Source organism: Chrysemys picta, chromosome 18, assembly GCF_011386835.1.
Source record: "Chrysemys picta bellii isolate R12L10 chromosome 18, ASM1138683v2, whole genome shotgun sequence".
Lineage (NCBI taxonomy): Eukaryota > Metazoa > Chordata > Testudines > Emydidae > Chrysemys > Chrysemys picta.
This window is the reverse complement of record NC_088808.1, coordinates 7,941,586-7,959,892: the sequence shown is the minus strand read 5'-3', so window position 1 is coordinate 7,959,892 and position 18,307 is coordinate 7,941,586. Positions and strand designations below refer to the sequence as shown.

The window sequence follows — 18,307 nt, the reverse complement described above, 5'->3', positions numbered from 1 at the left end:
AGTGACCTGGGATTCTTACTACGGAGGGGTAGGGACATGAGGCTGTGAGCGTTCCAGAGGTGACACTTGAAGGAAACTCCAGGCAGAGGATGAAACGGGCTTCTGTACTGTGTCATCTAGACTGCGGTGCACACCGAGGGTTGGCTCTGGGCACGAGAGGGGAAGAACCTGGATTTCTGTGGCTGCCTGGAATGGGCTTTTGGGTTCATGTCTCTGCATTGCTTCTAAGGGGAAGAGGATCCTTACTTAGCACTTACGTTTATGGGGAGGCACCAACAAGTCCAATGTCTTCTGGGACAGATTGGGCCAAACCAGAGAGATCTCTTTCCTCAGCTCAGCATCACACTGGTGCTGCTTCACACCCGCTGGGCAGGGGGCAAAAAAGGCAAATGAAGCTGAGAGCAAACGACTATACGTTGCACACGTACTTTCATTCGTCAAATGAACGAGCAAGCTACCATGTGAACAGATCCTGTCTTTTCCAAACCCATTCCCCTGCCTTCTTCCCAGAACACCGAGTCAGGATCAGCTTCACCACTGATATTAACGGCAGCGCTAGCCCTCCCCACTATAAACCAGCATGTGAGTTCTGGAACAGACTCAGTCTGACCAGTACAATATTTCAGGGACCAGTTTGATCTGGTGTCCCCACCAGCGGGACGCACGGCCACTGTTACCCTAGAACCTGAACAATGTCCTTCTCACATCATTAGCTGCTTCCAAGGGACACAGCAAAGCCACAGCAGAAAACAATCTTACTATGAAATAACAGTGGGCTTGAGCGATTACATAAACACTCTCCCCCCATGCGCTCCCCTTCCCCCCTCACCAGGGTGGGTGTGTGGGGGCGGCACACACACCAAAATTAAAAGACCGTTACATAACACCATCATCAAATAAATGCTATAAAACGAAACACAAGGACAGCGAGAACGTTAAAAAGGCCGAAGTGGGTTCTCGACATGCGGGCTGAGAATGGTTCAAGTATTTATGAGATAACAGGCTGGTTCCCAAGTGGCTAAATTGCACAGTCCGAGGCTGAGTAGTTTATCCCTATGACAGAGATGGATTTTCTAAGAGAAAAGCAAACGGAGGAGACTATTATCGCTCTTATAACAGGGCTTGGAGCATGCCACCTGCCACGCTGCATCTTATGGGCTGCTTACGGGACTGTTTGTCCTACCGGCCACTCTCAATTACATTTGGCAGGAGAAACCTAAAAATCCAAACCAACCAGGTAATAATGGGTAAGGCCAAATCCAGAACCTCAAATCCATGCCCCTGACTACCCTGTACCCCCTCAAACCCCGTTCTGGGGGTCTGCCTATTTGCTGGTACCTGTTTGCATATGGCCAAAGGTCTCGCAGACAGTCACCCTCAATGAAGTGATTCGGCCTGACCGATCACCAGTGAAATGTAAGAAAATGACACAGGCTATCAGGGCTCGACTGTCCCCTTCACACGCAGGCTTATTAGTGTGAAGGAAGTCCTGGCCCCTAAGAAATGAGACCGTCCTAAACACCTGCTTTAAAGTTACATGGTCAGAACCTCTGCTGGTGTCAGTCAGCCTAGATCCATTGGACCATAATATTTTGCCCCCTACAGCAGAGGTCTCCAAACTGTGGGGTGTGCCCCCGGCACAGAGAATGTTTGGGGGAGCACAGCTGGGGCCCAGACCAGCCCCCACAGGCGGCGGGGAGGGAGCATCATCCAGCTCCGCTCCTGGCTCCAGCGCCCAGGGCCCCAGCTGCCGGCCCCATGCCTGGGGTCCCAGCTGCTGGCTTCAGCCCTCAGCTCTGCTCCCAGCCCTGCCCCCACCTCCGGGGGTGTGTGTGTTGCAGACAGGAGTAAGGGGGGGCGCAAGGTAAAAAAATTGGGGACCAGTGCCCTAGAGCAATTTTCACCCCAAGATCTCAAAGTGCATTTATGAGCTAAAGTGTCCAGCCCTACTATTGCTAGGAAAGTATCACAAAGAGGTTAAGCCGTAGAGCCTCATAGGTATCTAGGCTCTTCACTCCCATTGATTTGAGGACTTCAATGGCTCAGACACCGGTTTGATACCGGAGTGGGTGGGTGAGATTCTGTGGCCTGCGTTGTGCAGGAGGTCAGACTAGACGATCATAATGGTCCCTGCTGACCTTAAAGTCTATGAGTCTATGAATAGGAGTTAGGTGCCTAAATGCCTTTGGGCAAGTCATGTAGGCCGAGATCCTCAGTCTCATTCAGTTAGCCAAGCACAGAGCCCACCTCTCCTGACTCCCAGTCCTGCATCTTAGCCACAGGGACATGCTTCGTCCTCCCTTTAGGTTGCCATTATACATGACCCTCAAAGAGCTCTGGCCACTTCCATTCTGTCCCTGGCTCCAGCGGAAGCCGCAGCTTTGAAGGCCGATTAACCAGGCTAACAATCCAAGGTAGAATTTGATATATTTTATTATATTGTATTGTTTAATTGGGAAGCCGTGTATCTGCCTGATTAAGCATTTCAATAATTGAATTTTATCTCAGAGCATAATATAGGTCAGAGCTTGCAGACTCGCGGCTTCCACGCCAGCAGACAGGATCATTAGCAGGGAGAGGTTTTTCTTCTGACTGGCCTGGCTAAGGCAATAAAACCTACGGAGTCAGGGTTGGTTTTTTTGGTGCTTGCCTGGGGCTTTTCACCTCACAGCCATTGACTCGGGAGAACAAGCCACGTTCTCCATTTACAAAGCAGTACAGAGCGGTGGAGTGACTTGTCGAGGACACACATTGCGGGTACATCTGCACTGCACCCAGGAGGTGCGACTCCCAGCTCACACAGACCAAGGCGCAAGCTCTGCTCCAGCTAGCAGGCTAAAATGAGCCGGGTAGCTGCACTGCCCGGGGGGCGGGCCGGGGTGGGCTAGATGCTGCACAGTCCCACCCACCCATCTGGGTACGTTCTCGGGCAGCTAGCCCAAACCGTCGGCCGTGCTGCTGCAGCCACGCCCATTGACATCAACGCGGGCTGAGAATTACACCGCCCAGCTGCTGTGTAGACATGCCCTGAGTCAGAGCAGAGCTGGGGTCTCCCAATCCAAAATCCATCAGTCCACCTTCCCTTTTAGGAGGTGGAGGTAATCGGCTAGAGGATCCTCCCACTTCCCCTATGGAACTCCTCCTCCACGTCCCCTTCCTTTGGCCCTCTCTGCACAATAACCCAGCTGCAAGCTAGCTTCCGAGCTCACGTGCACGCCCGTCTCCCTCTCATCTCCCCTCTCACCTGACGCGAGTTTGATTTCTAGAGCGGTCCGGATCAAGGCCATCAGGGTGGAAGTGAAGTGGACCGTTAAGTCCGGGTCCGAGATCGGCATGTTCATCCGCACCAGGCGCTGAGGAACCAAGCAGAGCTGCGGTCAGTGCCTGCTGGCGCTGTCCCTCCCCCACCCTCTGCGCTGCCCCTGCTAAGGGGATCATCCCTCCCCCCGATTCTTACAATAGCAAAATCACAAGTCTGTGCCATTCGGAAACGCTAACCGTTCGCGTGCTGATTGTTGGGAGACGCAGCCTTGCCCCTGGGAAGGGCGGCTTCTTTTCTGGACTGCTGCGGAACCAGAGGGCTCACTGCAAAGTTCTCAGACTGGGATTTGCCAGCGTTCATGCTGCCCTCAGAGGAGTATATTTTGTCTCCAGCTGGATCCATTTGATCTCCCTTGGCAACATCCCACGGCAGGACCTACCACCCTAGCCTAATCTCCCACCACGTGAGCTCCCCGGGTCCTGGTTTGGGCAACAGAAGCACAGCAGCAGCGGAGGCCTTCTCTCAGCTATCTTCGGGGTGCTACTGATGCTTCAACCAAACCAGTCACACCCTGGTTGCGTAGGTCTAAGGAAAGCCACTCAGTCAGGGTCACCGCTGGCCAGGCAAGAGGCATAGGCTGACATGGTACATTAAGGAGAACGCTCTACGGCGGACTCCAGCTGCAGGCGTTACCTGTCCCACAGGGAGGCTACAGCACAGAGACAAAGAGCCACAACTAGGACCTGGCAGCCTCAAGTCAGTCTGAAGGGTGAGTAGGTCGACAGTGCAGGTGCAATTCCCTTCTGTGGTCAGTGAGTGCAACGCCACCGCAGCGAGCGTGGTTGTGCCTGCTGATCCCAGTTGTGCATCTGGCCCTGCATTTATACGGAGTTCTGGGAGACATGGCGTGCCCTGAACGTGCACACAATCACGCTGCTGTCTCACCCCAGGCCTGGAAGGAGAGCTGAGCAAGTCAGAGAAGGGGTCTGACCTGCCACGCGCCCGAGGGCTGCTCCTAGCTAAGGGAGAGGGAGGATCCCTGTTATGACAGACACACTGGCCTCTTTTCTCCGCCCCTCTCCTGCAGATCCCCTGCAATCCCATTAGAGCGCTGTAGCGCTCCTCCTCCCCTTGCTGCCAGCTACGAACTCCCATCCAGTCCATAGCAATGCCATGGCCGAGTCGCTGGAAGGGGTCCTTTTATTGAGGAGTACGAGGCCCTCCCTTCACCCTTTCCTCCTGGCAGTGGAGTGCGATGCCTGCACAAAGCTCCAGCTCCCACCCTTTGATGGGCAAGTCACAGCATCAGAGTGACTCTTTCCAGAGCCTGGCTAGGGATCTTGAGGCCCCATGGGAACGCTTCCCCCATCATCCATGATTAGACTCCCCGGGCCAAATGAATCACTGGTGTCACTTGAATGACGTCAATGAGATTACACCAAGTGTGCCACTTTGGCCCATCAGCTCTTCCTGCTTTTGAACAAGTTGGCTGGTGGAGCAGTAAGTGATCACTAGAGGCCCAGTCCTCCAGGCTAGCTGATAACCTGAGCACCGTTCAGTAAGGACTGATTTCTTCTTCTTGGACAAATGCTGAGTTCCCAGCTCCTCAGCTTTCATATGCTGTTCAGAAACTTCCTAAACTGGAGCCAAAGCAGACAAGCCTCTACATTTCTTTTCTCTAAGATTTCATGCAACACAAGGAAGTTACTGGTTGTTATCTGTAGAGTTATTTTATTTTTTTGCTCCCGTGAAAGGGGTTTGCATAGGTCGGTAGAACCCAGTTGTTAGGTAGGTTTGGGTCCCCTGCACAGGGTGGATTTCATCCCTGGAGAGTGCCATCTGGAAGCTGATGAGGCTGTTAGTTTGATCACTCCAGGGAAACCTTTTCTTTGTTTAACAGAAGTTCAGCACTTTGCTAAGGGCATTTAAGTGGGTTCTTTGTGATTCTTCACCCTGCTGAAGATATTTGTACATAAAGGGTTGCCACAGCTGCGTCTGCACAGAAAGGGCCAGAATGGACCTAGGCGCTGGATGGGCTTGCCAGGGGGCAAAGAACCAGCCTTCTGTCTGCATCCTCTCATCCCTGTGCTCTCCTACACACAGGGGCAGTGTCTCTCTACGAACTCCTGGGGTACAAAGCACTCCATCAGGGGTAGGGGAAAGTGGAGACATGGCTCCACCCCCTCCACTCCAGTCAACACAGCTGGCCAGATGCACAAGGGAGAACGTGTTGCAGCCCCCTACAGGGAGGCACCGTGAACGCCCTCCTCGTGTGCTCCCAACAGTTCCAAGAGGGGCTGTGCTGGAGAAGCCCTATTGAAGCCAAATTCACCCTAATTGAATTGGCCGCGTTAACACTGACTTGGTAAGGCAACTCCCATCTTTTCATGTACTGTATATTTATACCTGCTTGCTGTATTTTCCACTCCATGCATCTGATGAAGTGGGTTCTAGCCCACACAAGCTTATGCCCAAATAAATTTGTTAGTCTCTAAGGTGCCACAAGGACTCCTCGTTGTTTTTACTGATACAGACTAACACGGCTACCACTCTGAAACCTACTGAAAAGGTATCCCTTTCTGCCTAAAACTCAAACATTTCCCAGGAGAAACTGAATCTGGATTCAGATCCAGACACCATTTCCTTGCCCCATCTCCAACCACTGCAGAGAGGGAGACTAATAGTTTCAAAAGTGCCTGAGTGATTTAGGAGCCTACTTTTTTAACGTTATCTGGACATGTAGGCCTGGTCTACACTTAAAAATCAGATTGAACTAGCTACTTGGCTCAGGGCTTTGAAAAATGTTGATCCCTGAAAGCTGCAGGTAGGTTGACCTAACCCCAGTGTAGGTGATGGAATTCCATCTGGCAGAAGTGGATTAACTACACGGACAGAAACTCCCCTTGTGTCGATGTAGGAAGCACCTATGTTAGGTGCTACAATGGCACCGCTGCAGCACCGTAGCTGTCCTGCTGTAGTGGCTGTCGTTAGACAGGCACCTAAGTCTGGATAAAAGCCAGTGGGAGTTAAGCCTGGTCCATACACAGTTTTTGTACCAGTATAACTACGGCAGTGGAGGGTGTGATTATTTTTTATCTGTATAGTTGTACTGGTACAATCCCTTGTGTGGATGCAGTTATACCTGTATAAAGGGGCTTTACGCTGGCATAGTTTATTCCCCTTCCCTTACTGGAGTAAGCTATACCACTAGAAGCACATTTATTCTGGTATAACATTTGTTCACACTAGGAGGGTTTTAATACTTTAACTATGCCGGTATAGTTAAAGCGCCACAACTTTCATGTATAGACAAGGCCTTGGGCTCCTAAGTGGCTGGCACTCTTGGAAATAGGACTTCGGTAGGGTGACCATATTTTCCCAAAGGGAAAACGGGACACCGCCACGCTGGCCTGAGCCCCCCACCCCTGTGGGGCTGTCCCAAGCCGTCCCTGCCTCCTGCCCACATAGGGCCAGCCTCCCCACTGGCAGCCAGGGCCGGCCCAAGGCCCCCCCCCCCGCTGCCTACCCATGATTCCCCTTTCCCCCCATGTTCCTTTCCTCCCCCGTGCATTGGGCTGGTCATCCGAGCCCCCACCCCCGCTGCCTGCCCATGCACAGGGCCACTTGAGGCCCCCATCTCACCTCTGCATGTGGGGCAGGGTGGCCCGAGCCACTCTATCAAGCCCTCCCTCCAGTGCAGGGCTGGCGTTGCCACTCCCCCCCCCCCTGCACGTTCTTCCGTGCCCCGTTAGGGGTCCCACCCCACTTTTTTGGCAAAACTGGACATTTATCCCGTTTGATCTTGCCAACTGATGATCAGTTTTGTCAAAAAAGTCGGGACGGCCGGGAGAGGGACTGTCCCAGCCAAAATGGGACGTATGGTTAGGCTCCTAAGTCACTCAGGTGCTTGTGAAAGTTTTACCCACAGTCTTTTATCAGAGACTCCAAAGCTGGGAATAGGATTTTGTAGGGGTCTTGATGCTCAGTCCTCTATTCTAAAGGACAGGACTCTTACATGAATATTCCGTCCTCCTTTTCCACCATCGGGGAAAAAACAGTTTGGACTCTTTGGGGGGTGTGAGGGGCGGAATCTCAGAAACTGTATTTCCCAGTGGTATAAACTGAACATTGACTTAGGAATCGCATCAAACGCAACCACAGAGAGGGTGGAACTGAGGTAAAAATGGCGGAGCCTCATTCCCCTGTTCACTTCTAGGAGCGCAAACTTCTACACCACAGCTGGTAGCGCGCATCCCAGTTCGGGTAGATCCCAGCTCTGCTTGTGCTGACACACTATAAACAGTAGCGGGGCGGCCGCTCAGGCTACCTGCCCAGCTACGGACTCCGGGCGTCGGGTGAGACTGTACTCGGGGCAGCTAGTCTGAGCTGCTGCCTGTGCCACCGTGGGCACACTACTGCTTTTAGACTATTTTAGTCTGATTGTCTGCTTGTGCTAGGCAGCACCCATGCAGCTGCTCTGTACGGGTAACTCCTGTGACGTCAATGGAATCGTACCAGCACAAAGCATCATGGGAGACATCCAGCCTGTCCTGTTAAACCACACTGGTTGCTTAAGGAAACTGGACTGTTAACGTGGGCATGGGCTTGCATGTGATCCTGAACGAATAACTCCTCTCATTAGCTTCATCAGCCCTCAACCTCGAACCCTCCCAGCTACTTGTGTGGCAACAGGCCGAGGGTTACACACACAACGCCAGGTGCCACAGAGGAGTGCGGGAAGAGCTCAAATAAATACTCGATCGCTCAGGGAAACTGGCCAGCCCTGGGAAGGGCAGGGATGGGCGTGGTAGGACTTTAAACACTATTTTGAACCCTGCTGACATACAGTGGGGCTGGGGCACCCTTTTGGCACATTATCTTTGTCTATGGTGAACAAGCACTGGAAAGAGCTGAGACCACCCCATTCATTTTACATGTTAGGTTCTGATCCCACGTCTATGGGGACGAAAGGCTTGTGCAGCAACCCTCTCTGCCCCCTACAGATTTAGTCTAGTAATCAATGAGCTAAGAGAAACCAGGACAACCTAACAGAACCCCCTTTCAAACAAGAACAAGGGGTGCTCCTCAGTGTATTGACATGAGGGATAATGAAATCGAAGCTGAGCGTTTCCTCCTCATGTAATCCAAAGGCAATATCAAAGGCTGGCAAAGCTCCACACATTTAGTCTGTTCAATGGTGTAAAACCGAATAGCGTCTCAGTTGGAATATCCTCCTTCAGCACGCCAAAGGTTAGCGCAAACGCAGTGTGTTCAATGCAATCCAATGGTTAACTTACTGAAAGAGCCCCACTGAATCCTACTTCAGTGAGAGAGAGAGAGAGAGAGAGAGAGAGAGATAAGAGATGGAGAGAGAAAGAAGATGCGTGGAAATGAAGACCAAGCAGGTGAGAAAATAATTCCTCCTAGGAGAGCTCCATCCTCCTGAGAACTGGGACTGCAAAACCTGGCTCTCCCCATGGACCTAGCAGAGTTAATTCCCAAGAGGAGCCGTACTCACGCACAGAGGGCAAAATGTAGCCCATACTGTGACCTGACACGGCACCACTGTACTTAGGCCCTTCCTCGCAAGTTTCAGTCAGTGCTGATGGGTTGTCGGAGGACAGGTTTCAAAGGTGAACTCTCCAAGGGCACGTGTAGCCCTGTGTATCTGCACACACAAACAGACGTGTGGCGCAGCCGGTTAACTGAGCCAACGGGCGCTCACGTGTACAGGCAAACCAGTGTTCACTGGGTGCAGGGCTAGCGGCCCACCTGGACATGTGGCCCTCCATATTTATTCTGTGTCCCATTGTAACCATACTCAATAGCAGGAGTGATGTGACTGGCTGCCTTGCCTTGCGGAGTCCTACATAGCCTTTACAGCCATACAGTGCAAACTAATCGGATGACCTAATGCCAACACCTCTAGAGTGACCCAGCATGGGTTATTTCTGATTGGACATGTTATCAATACATGCCAGCCATGGCACTGAAAGACAAGAATAACTTTTAGCCCGTGCACAGCATTTTTCATCTGAGGATCTCAAAGCACTTTACAGATATTCATTTGGAACTAAAATCCGGCTGTTAATGTCAGAGGTGGTGTAGCGAGTTCAGCAGACTCAACCAGACTCCCTCCTGGGGGAAGCACAAGCTAGCTCCAGCACCACTGCAATGTGTGGCACAATCATGGCCCTCCACACCCAGCCAGGAGAGAGGATGGACAAGACCAGGGCCTTCCCTCTGCCCTCCATCCAGCTCCTCCCACAGTTGGTAGCAAGGATCAGTGTGCACGCCCTCCAATGGGACTGTAGTTAGCCACTGAGCAAGGAAAGTCTCTTTGCACTCCCTGCAATGCCTTGCTCACCCATGCACATTCCGACCATAAGCCTCACTACTCCTGTCTGAGGTAGGTTATAATTGTTCCCATTAGGCAGAGAAGTGAAGTGACCTCCCCAAGATCACAAAGAGAGTCAATAGCGGAGCCGGGAACAGAACTCAAGAGTCCTGACTCCCAATCCCCTACTTGAATGACTCCTTCCCAAAGAGCAGAAGACAGGATAGCAACCTGTAATGCACATGAATAAAGTGCTCTCATTATCTCTCTATAGCAAGATTTGGGTTTGTTTATCACAATGGTTTTAAATCATCTACTTAGAGCAGCCACCCCTTTCCGAATGCATCCCTGGAGAAAAGGGAGAGGAAAAATCAGACCCTTTCTATGGTCGATTCCCCTTATTTGGGGGCTACCCACTGTCATGCTGAACAAGCACTCAGGGGCCAGGTTTGTTAGGAGAGACGCTCAGTCCTTTCACTAACTCCACCAGCACTCAGCTAGGCATGAGTCTGCTCAGGCTTCTAGAAACATCTAGTTCACACTGGACAAGCTGATTCATATGGTCTTATCTGGCAACATAAATAGCAAATATCTCTTTAAAGTAACATTTCCCTCCAGTTACAGCACCTCGCAGTCCTTCCTATGTGCCAAATATTTATTTTTTTCTTCCTCCCATTTAAAAGCCTCATCTACCTGCAATGCTGCTAGGCCCTGCCACATAAAAATCATAGAATCGTAGGACTGGAAGGGACCTCGAGAGGTCATCTAGTCCAGTCCCCTGCCCTCCTGGCAGGACTAAGTATTATCTAGACCATCCCTGACAGGTTGTTGTCTAATCTGCTCTTAAAAATCTCCAGTGATGGAGATTCCACAACCTCCCTAGGCAATTTATTCCGGTGCTTAACCACCCTGACAGTTACGAAGTTTTACCTAATATCCAACCTAAACCTCCCTTGCTGCAATTTAAGTCCATTGCTTCTTGTCCTACCCTCACAAGTTAAGGAGAACAATTTTTCTCCCTCCTCCTTGTAACAAATTTTTATGTACTTGAAAACTGTTATCATGTCCCCCCTCAGTCTTCTCTTCTCCAGACTAAAAAAACTCAATTTTTTCAATCTTCCCTCATAGGTCATGTTTTCTAGACCTTTAATAATTTTTGTTGCTCTTCTCTGGACTTTCTCCAATTTGTCCACATCTTTCCTGAAAAGTGGCGCCCAGAACTGGACACAATACCCCAGTTGAGGCCTAATCAGCGCGGAGTAGAGCAGAAGAATGACTTCTTGTGTCTTGCTCGCAACATTCCTGCTAATACATCCCTAATACATGCCATTGCTTACAGTTTAGGGGCCTGATTTGCGGAGTGTCCAAAACTCCCACTGAAGTCCATGAGAGCTGTGTGTGCTCAACACTTCTGAAAACCCTGTAATCAGCACTTCCCTCTACAACCCCATGCTGAGAAAAATGTCAAAATGTTGCTTAAAGTTTCTGTGACGGTTCCTTGCAAATCCAGAGGACCTGGGAGGAAGAAATTGCTTCGTCTTTGACCTGATATAGCTTCTGGGACTATGCAACGCGTGTAGAAGTCGGCAGAGGAGGCCTTGCACTTTTACTGAGTCACAAGCAATCTGCCCAGGCATCTGAGCACTTAGTTCAGACTAGGCATGCTCAGGAGTGTAACACAATCGTTAGCAACCTAAACTTGCACACCTCATCTGATACCTTCCGCCGTGGTTGGAAGTGGATTCACATTACACAGACTGAATTAATCCTCTCCATTCCTATCCGGCACAACAAGGCAACCTTACATCGCTATAACCCTGTGAGAGCTAACGAGCATGCTCAGTGAGAGAGGGGGCTGCATTATCTAGCCCCTCGCTCTTCATGCCCCACTCAAAACCAAAAAACGACCCATTTTAGCAGTATTTCAGACTGCAGTCCTCACTCTGCGACCCACTGAGCCTTGGCACTGCCTGCTGCTTTGACGTGTGATTCAAAAATTTGCCAGAAGGAACGGTAGGGAGGAGGGGAAGGGTTTAATTTGCAGCATTCAAAGGAAAACATAAGAGCGTGTTGATACAGATGGTAAGGGATCACAATGCTCCTAGACTCCAGTAGGGAGTTCACTCCACTCCAGGATCAACTTGGGACTGCCTGCCACAAATAAAAAGTGTGGCTAGCTACACTAAATAAATGGGGGAAGAAGACTACCTTGGACGAAGAGAAAAGCCCACGCTAGATCTCTGGGCCTGGCAAAAATAGATTTCTCTGCTCCTTTTGCCATTCCCCTTCCTTCACTTCATTTGCTCTCACATTTCCTCAAATGGAGTTTGAAGAGAAGTATCAGGCAGGAGATGGAGATCTAGTTTCTGATTTCCTAACCTGTGCCAGAGAAACTTCCTCAATCCCCAGATCTTAATTAGGCAGTTTCAGAGTCAGTCTCCCTTCTCAACGTGAGCAGAAGAGAGGCTAACAAGAGGAACCTAACTAATGTATCAGAAGATCTTGTTAATGTTTCTGCAGTGAAAGGCCTCAGGGGCTGGGGCTGTGATATTTTCTCTAGAGCATCCTAATTAACTCTCTGCATCACAGAAGAGGGAGCAACCAGATAACAAGATAGCAGCCAATTACAGACTGGAGCCTGGGTCACATCTGCAGCATTTCTTGCTCCAGGAGATGAGAGAGTCAGACATGCCTCAGCTATTAACAGGGGTTGTAACTAAAGCTGGGCAACTAACTAACTGTGCACAGACGTTCATTCCAGTAAAATACAGAACTGACCTGGCCTGAATCTAGGGTGACCAGATATCCTGATTTTATAGGGACAGTCCCGATATTTGGGGCTTTGTCTTATATAGGCTTCTATTACCCTCCACCCCCGTCCTGATTTTTCACACTTGCTGTCTGGTCACCCTACCTGAATCTGTGCCAATTTCATGTTCACTTTTAGAAAATAGTCTCCTGAAAATCTTTACTTACAGGAATTCCAGTGGAGACAGAGAATTTTAAGCAGATATTACAGAATGTTAGGGGCAAACCATCTCAGTGTAGAGGGCTCCTATACAGCCTACACATCCCTTACATCTCAGTGCTTAAGTGACATTTAAAACCACATAGGCTGCCTATAGACCCTCTGCAAGGAAGGGAACTGTAAACATGAGTATGTGTACGGGGAATCTGACTCACTGTTACACTCATCCAAATGTCAGTGGAAAAAACCACCATGTGCTCTGTGTAGCCTATTAAAACTAGCTAACACCACTCAAATTTTGGATACTGAAAACTCACTTTGAACTATTCATGGGCAATTTATGGGACAAAAATCACCCGGGGGGGGGGGGGGGGGGGAGAATGATTCCCAACAGTGAATACATTCAAAAGAATTGAGAACTGCTGACGGACAATCTGCTGGCAGAAAAGGAGTCTGAATTTGTTGAATGAATTATTTGCTATGAATAATTAACCCTGTTCTAATTGTAACTATTATCCTCTGACTTATTTAATGCCCTGTCTTTTGACTGGCTAGTCATTGCATTTCCCCATACAAACACGGCTCGGAGAAGATAGAATGACCAGCCAGTTAGCACGGAGACCAATTAGAGGCTGTGATTCATTTAGAACCTTTCACCGCATAATCCAGACATTCAAATTCTGCTGGCCCCATTCTTGACACAAAGCTTGGGAAGGGAGAATATTTGCCAGGTGTCCCCAAAGCCAGTCTGGCCAGTTTGATATGGCCTAAGGCGTTCTAAAGTATAGCCCATGGGCACTACCATCTCGGTATGCAAGGCTCAATCTTTGGGCCAACAGAGGGTTACTCAGAACAAGATGAAGCATTGCATGCTGGAATTTGTAGTCAACATGGGCTGCACCTGTGGTTCAAGATGGGCAAGGTAAGGGGATGGACCAGGTATTCTTGGCAAATTGTCAGTGTGACGCTCAGCGGGGCAACGTTTGGATATTCCTGGTATCATCAGCAAAACCATTGACGTTACATTGAGGCTTGGCAGAATTCGATTTTTTTTTCATAATTTTGAGGGATAATATTGAGGAATCAAAAAATTAAAGCTTTATAACCGGTAAACATCCTATATCAAAATAGATGAAGTAAATAGCCTTAAATCAAACTCTAATAGGTTCTCAAGCATCATTTTTCTCACTTTGCCTATCTGTACATTCCCACTATTAACTATGGAAATATTTTTCCCGTCGGTTTGTGTGCATACAGTGAAATCGACATTTACTGACATTGACCAATAAAAATCAGATCTTTCCAAGCCTAATGACTTTATGCTCAAAAGTCCCACCTCGACTCAAATCAAACTGAACCCCCTCCTCCAAATTCTAATTCACTTTGGCATCAGCTCAATAGCAACGCATTGCCAAGTGCACAGAGGGCGTTGCCCTGGTTGGGTTTCCTTCCCCCAATTTCACTGCAGATACACCGGAAAGTCTGGGATGTATAAAATCAGCCCCACGCTGAAAATGCCATTGTCACTAGCTGTGTACTATGACTGCAAACGCTTGGGCTCCAGTTCTGCCAGCTGACTAAAAGCACGCTGTTGGAATGCTCACTGTATTACCTTGAAAATTAATGAAGGACAGATTTCCAAGAGAGAGAATCATGGGCACCAAGATGCATGCAACCATTGCAGCCACAAAATCTTTTAATGTATTCAGATAATGCACTGACCATTTTCCTATGCAATTTTTCCAGGCGTGCATGTTTGCGTACATACACAAGGGTGGGGTTATCCAGGATTATTTGTCTACAAACCTGCTAAAAAGACCAATGCTTAGAAGCTTCCACGCGCCCAGTGTGCATTATAAAAAGAGGGGAGACCCGTAACTAGAGCCGGGCAAATAATAGATTTTTTTCTCTGTTTGCTGCTAATTTTAAAGAAATTGACCCCCCCCCAATTTTTTTTTTGAATATTCAGCAAATCTAAAAGTAAAAAAAAAAAAAAAAGGTTTCTGGTTGAACTAAACATTTCATTCAACCTGAAACAAAATGTTTCCATTTTGTCAAAAATGAAACAATTCATTCAACCCAAACTAAATGTTTTGTTCCATTTTTGGCCATCTGTAAAGGTTTTTTGTATTTTTAACTAACAAACAAAACGTTGCTTTGAACCAAAACGTTTTGTTTCAAAAATGTCAGCATAAAACATTTTGATTATTTTGTACTTTTGTTTTGTTTTTGACAAGACCAGTTTGGCGAAACTGACACGAGCTCACAAAATGTGTTGGTGTCGCCAAATCTGCATCTTTTGCCAAAAAATTTGGACCAGCCCTCCCCATGGTTGCTGGCAAACTCACAAGGCCTGTACAGGACTAAGATGAAGTCTCAGTAAACTCTGCTAAATGGACCGAAGGCTCTGATTTGAAACTATGCTACCAGTAGAAGTTTAATCAACTGGAGGGGAGCCAAAGGGCTACTTTCCCCTACCCCAGCCCCAGCAATGTTGAGGAAAGTGGCCTTCTTCTTTCGAAAGCCCAGTGTCTCTTGGGATAAAGCTCTCCTGTCACTTGAGGAGTGTCAGAACAAGGCACTAAAAGATTCCCATGCATGAACATCAAGGCAAGCAGCAAGACACGTGCATAACAACTCTGCAGGGATTGGTCTTGCTAACCAAGGAGAACAGTTCACAAAGGAGGAACAAAATAAACAAATTTTAAAAAAAGAAAGAAATTTGACGGAAAGAAACAGTAGCCCCAAAAGGCTGGAGAAAATAAACAAACAAAAAACAACACTGAAATATCGAGAAGGTCAACAGACAGAGACAGGGACAAATCCATACAGGCTGCTCAGATCTTTGCAATCAAAGAGAGAGTCAGGAAAATACACATGATACAAAGAGGGACAAAAAGGGCAAAAAACCTTTTGCCCAACAGAACAGAAAACAAATGACTTTTACTGACAGCGAGAGAACAGGAGAGGGCAAAGACAAAACATTGACTCCTTTCCCTAGCTGTCTCTGAGCTACAGTTGCACAAGTAGAGGGTGTCATTTGAATTGTTAGTTACTTATTTTCTATCTTCTTAGAAAGCAAATTTGTTTGTGATCTGAAACATGTGCATGTAGCCGAGCGTGGATGGTTGCACTGTGGCTCAAGTAGGACTGACTGTCTGTCACACTGAGTTTTCCCACCGGTTACAAACAGATTGTGGTGAACAGCAATGGTAACACCAGGTAGACAATGACCACTTGGCAACCACTGGAGTCTAGGGCAACTGAATGCAACCATTCACATGCAGTGTTAATATGAGTGCAGATTTTCAGCACAAACATGTCTCCTTGCACATGCTCTTCCTAGACACGTCAGTTAATAAAAATGGAGGAGAGAGGCAATGAAAGCCAATGTCATTATTAGCGAAGCATGGATTTTTACAAATTAAATTAGTGAAATCCCCTAGTAACACTGCTACTGCTATCAATGGAGATGAGCCCAACCTACAATGACTGATCTAATCCTCCAGTACTTTGGGGGGAAATTCAAATCAAGATCCAGCGGCAAACTCCAGAGCTTGGACCTATTCTATAGTGAGCCAAAGTGGAACAATATATCAGACCACCTTCAACTCAGGGAAAGTCTGACTGTGAATCTGAACTTCACAGCTCGGACCCGTCTCTACTTATGAGTCTCGGTTACACTCCCTGCCATCTTTTTGGAGAGCTGTTACTTGATGAGTAAAAATTAAGGGTAGAAGAATCAAGTGGATGTATTTTAAAAAAATACTCAAGGATACCTAAATGCTATGGGAGAGGTTTCTAAATACAGACATAAATTAAACTGCATGTAGGAAGACTAACGTGAAAAGAACTTTCTAGTGACGAATGAGGGCAGAGAAGTATGTAAGGTCTCAGGCTGGAAAAAAGTTTGCATATATAGGTTAAAAAACAACAAATGCAGCCTCTAAACAATGTAGAATTACAAGCAGGGCCGGTGCAAGGAAGTTTCGCGCCCTAGGCGAAACTTCCACCTTGTGCCCCCCCCAGCCCTGCGGCAGCTCCTCCCCCCCCTGCCCTGAGGCGCCCCCCCCGTGGCAGCTCCCCACCCCAGCTCACCTCTGCTCCGCCTCCTCCCCAAGCACTCCGCCCCCTCTCTAATTCTCCTCCCCTCCCAGGCTTGCAGCGTCGAACAGCTGATTGGCACTGCAAGCCTGGGAAGTGGGAGAAATGGAGTGGTGGCCGCGCGCTCGGGGAGGGGGCGTAGGAACGCTGTAAAAAAAATTGGGGCTCCACTTTTTGGCGCCCCCAAATCTTGGCGCCCTAGGCAACCGCCTAGTTTGCCTAAATGGTAGCACCAGCCCTGATTACAAGCAGCCAATAACCCTGTTAAAATGTATGTTTTAAACATACTTATTGGCTACTTTTAATGTAGAGAGGTAGGAAAAAGTAATACAATTGAAAATAATGTGCTTCTGTGTGTGTGCACGTACATACATATGCTCTAAAAAGCATATATAGAAAGTGGCCAAAAAACCCCAAATAAAAAAAAACCCAAAACCCAGCAGCTCTGAAAAATCAAGCTCACTGCATCTTTGGGCCTCTAAAATAGACACACTTAAAAAAACCAGTGGCCACTTTTGCAAATGTCGTCCTTTCTGTGGGTGTCTATATATTACCAACGGATATTTTAAATGGCTGAAATATGGAAGTTTACAAATTGATAATGTGTCTGCAAAGTTTTTATAAGGACGTTTACTATATATTGGCCATTATTATATATTCATAATAGATATGCCCCTTTGGAGTACTCACATTTTATGCCAGGAGCATATCAAGATGCACACAGAAAATGTACCTAACTGATCATTCGTATAATACTGGAGCCAAAAGCCTCCCCCAAGCCAACTATTCTTACCTTCTTTTCACTTTGTCCCATAGAAGGGAAATGCATTACAACAGGGAAGAGCCATGTGGAAAGTATTTATTTGAAACTTTCGTTGATATTTACATGTGCTACGAAAGGCCACAGTGAAAAGAAGGTCTTCCCAGAAGTAGGTGGAGGTGGGGACTGGACCTGGGGTTTTGGCATAGGCCCATCTCACATGGAACTGCTCCTGAAACTTAGTGTCACATAGATTAAATGAGCAATCAGGTGACACTTGGAGGTATGATGTGGTCTGGGTTCATTCCAACCTGTCACACCAAGTAAAGCTCAGGGTGGATGAGTGGGATTTTCAAAAATGCTCAGTGCTGACCTAATTCTGTTTCCACTGAAGTCAACAGTAAAACTCCCATTGTCTTTAATGGGAGCCAGTCCTGCATGCTGTTGAAAATCCCTTTGAAGGCATGAGAACCAAAGCTAAAGAAATATTCCCAATGAAGCCCCCTCCAAATGCAAATTTCATGCAGAATTTGGTGGTGGCAGCGCAAGTCTCGCTGAAACCAATGGGAGGGAATTGGCTGGAATCCTGGATCACGCTTTATACATTCAATCTAATTTATCTCTGCATTTCTACCACACTCTCCACAGCAGGGTCTGAAATGTAGCAATTAATGTATTTTTATAAGTGTACTGTGTCTTGTGGCTTAATTAAAACTTTGTTTTAGGGCAAATTATATGTGATTTCTCTTTTTCCTTTGGACCAAAATGGTTTGATTTGTGTGCAGTTGTTTCCACGAGTGTATTAGGGAGCATTTATGGTATTGGCTGTATTTAATAACTTGCTACCTCCTACGGCCCTGCCTACCCTAATTACTT

At 47.9% G+C, this 18,307-nt stretch overlaps 1 protein-coding gene across 1 annotated transcript in view; it reads right to left on the bottom strand.

Moving 5' to 3' along the window:
* The window catches only part of CACNA1B (calcium voltage-gated channel subunit alpha1 B), a 509,994-nt gene that overhangs the window by 25,423 nt on the left and 466,264 nt on the right, over positions 1-18,307 (bottom strand). The window contains exons 40-41 of the mRNA XM_065571905.1: positions 3,245-3,353; positions 258-365 (exon numbers count right to left, since the gene is read on the bottom strand). Of these exons, the coding sequence (XP_065427977.1) occupies positions 258-365; positions 3,245-3,353 (217 nt within the window). The remainder of the gene's footprint in view (positions 1-257; positions 366-3,244; positions 3,354-18,307) is intronic.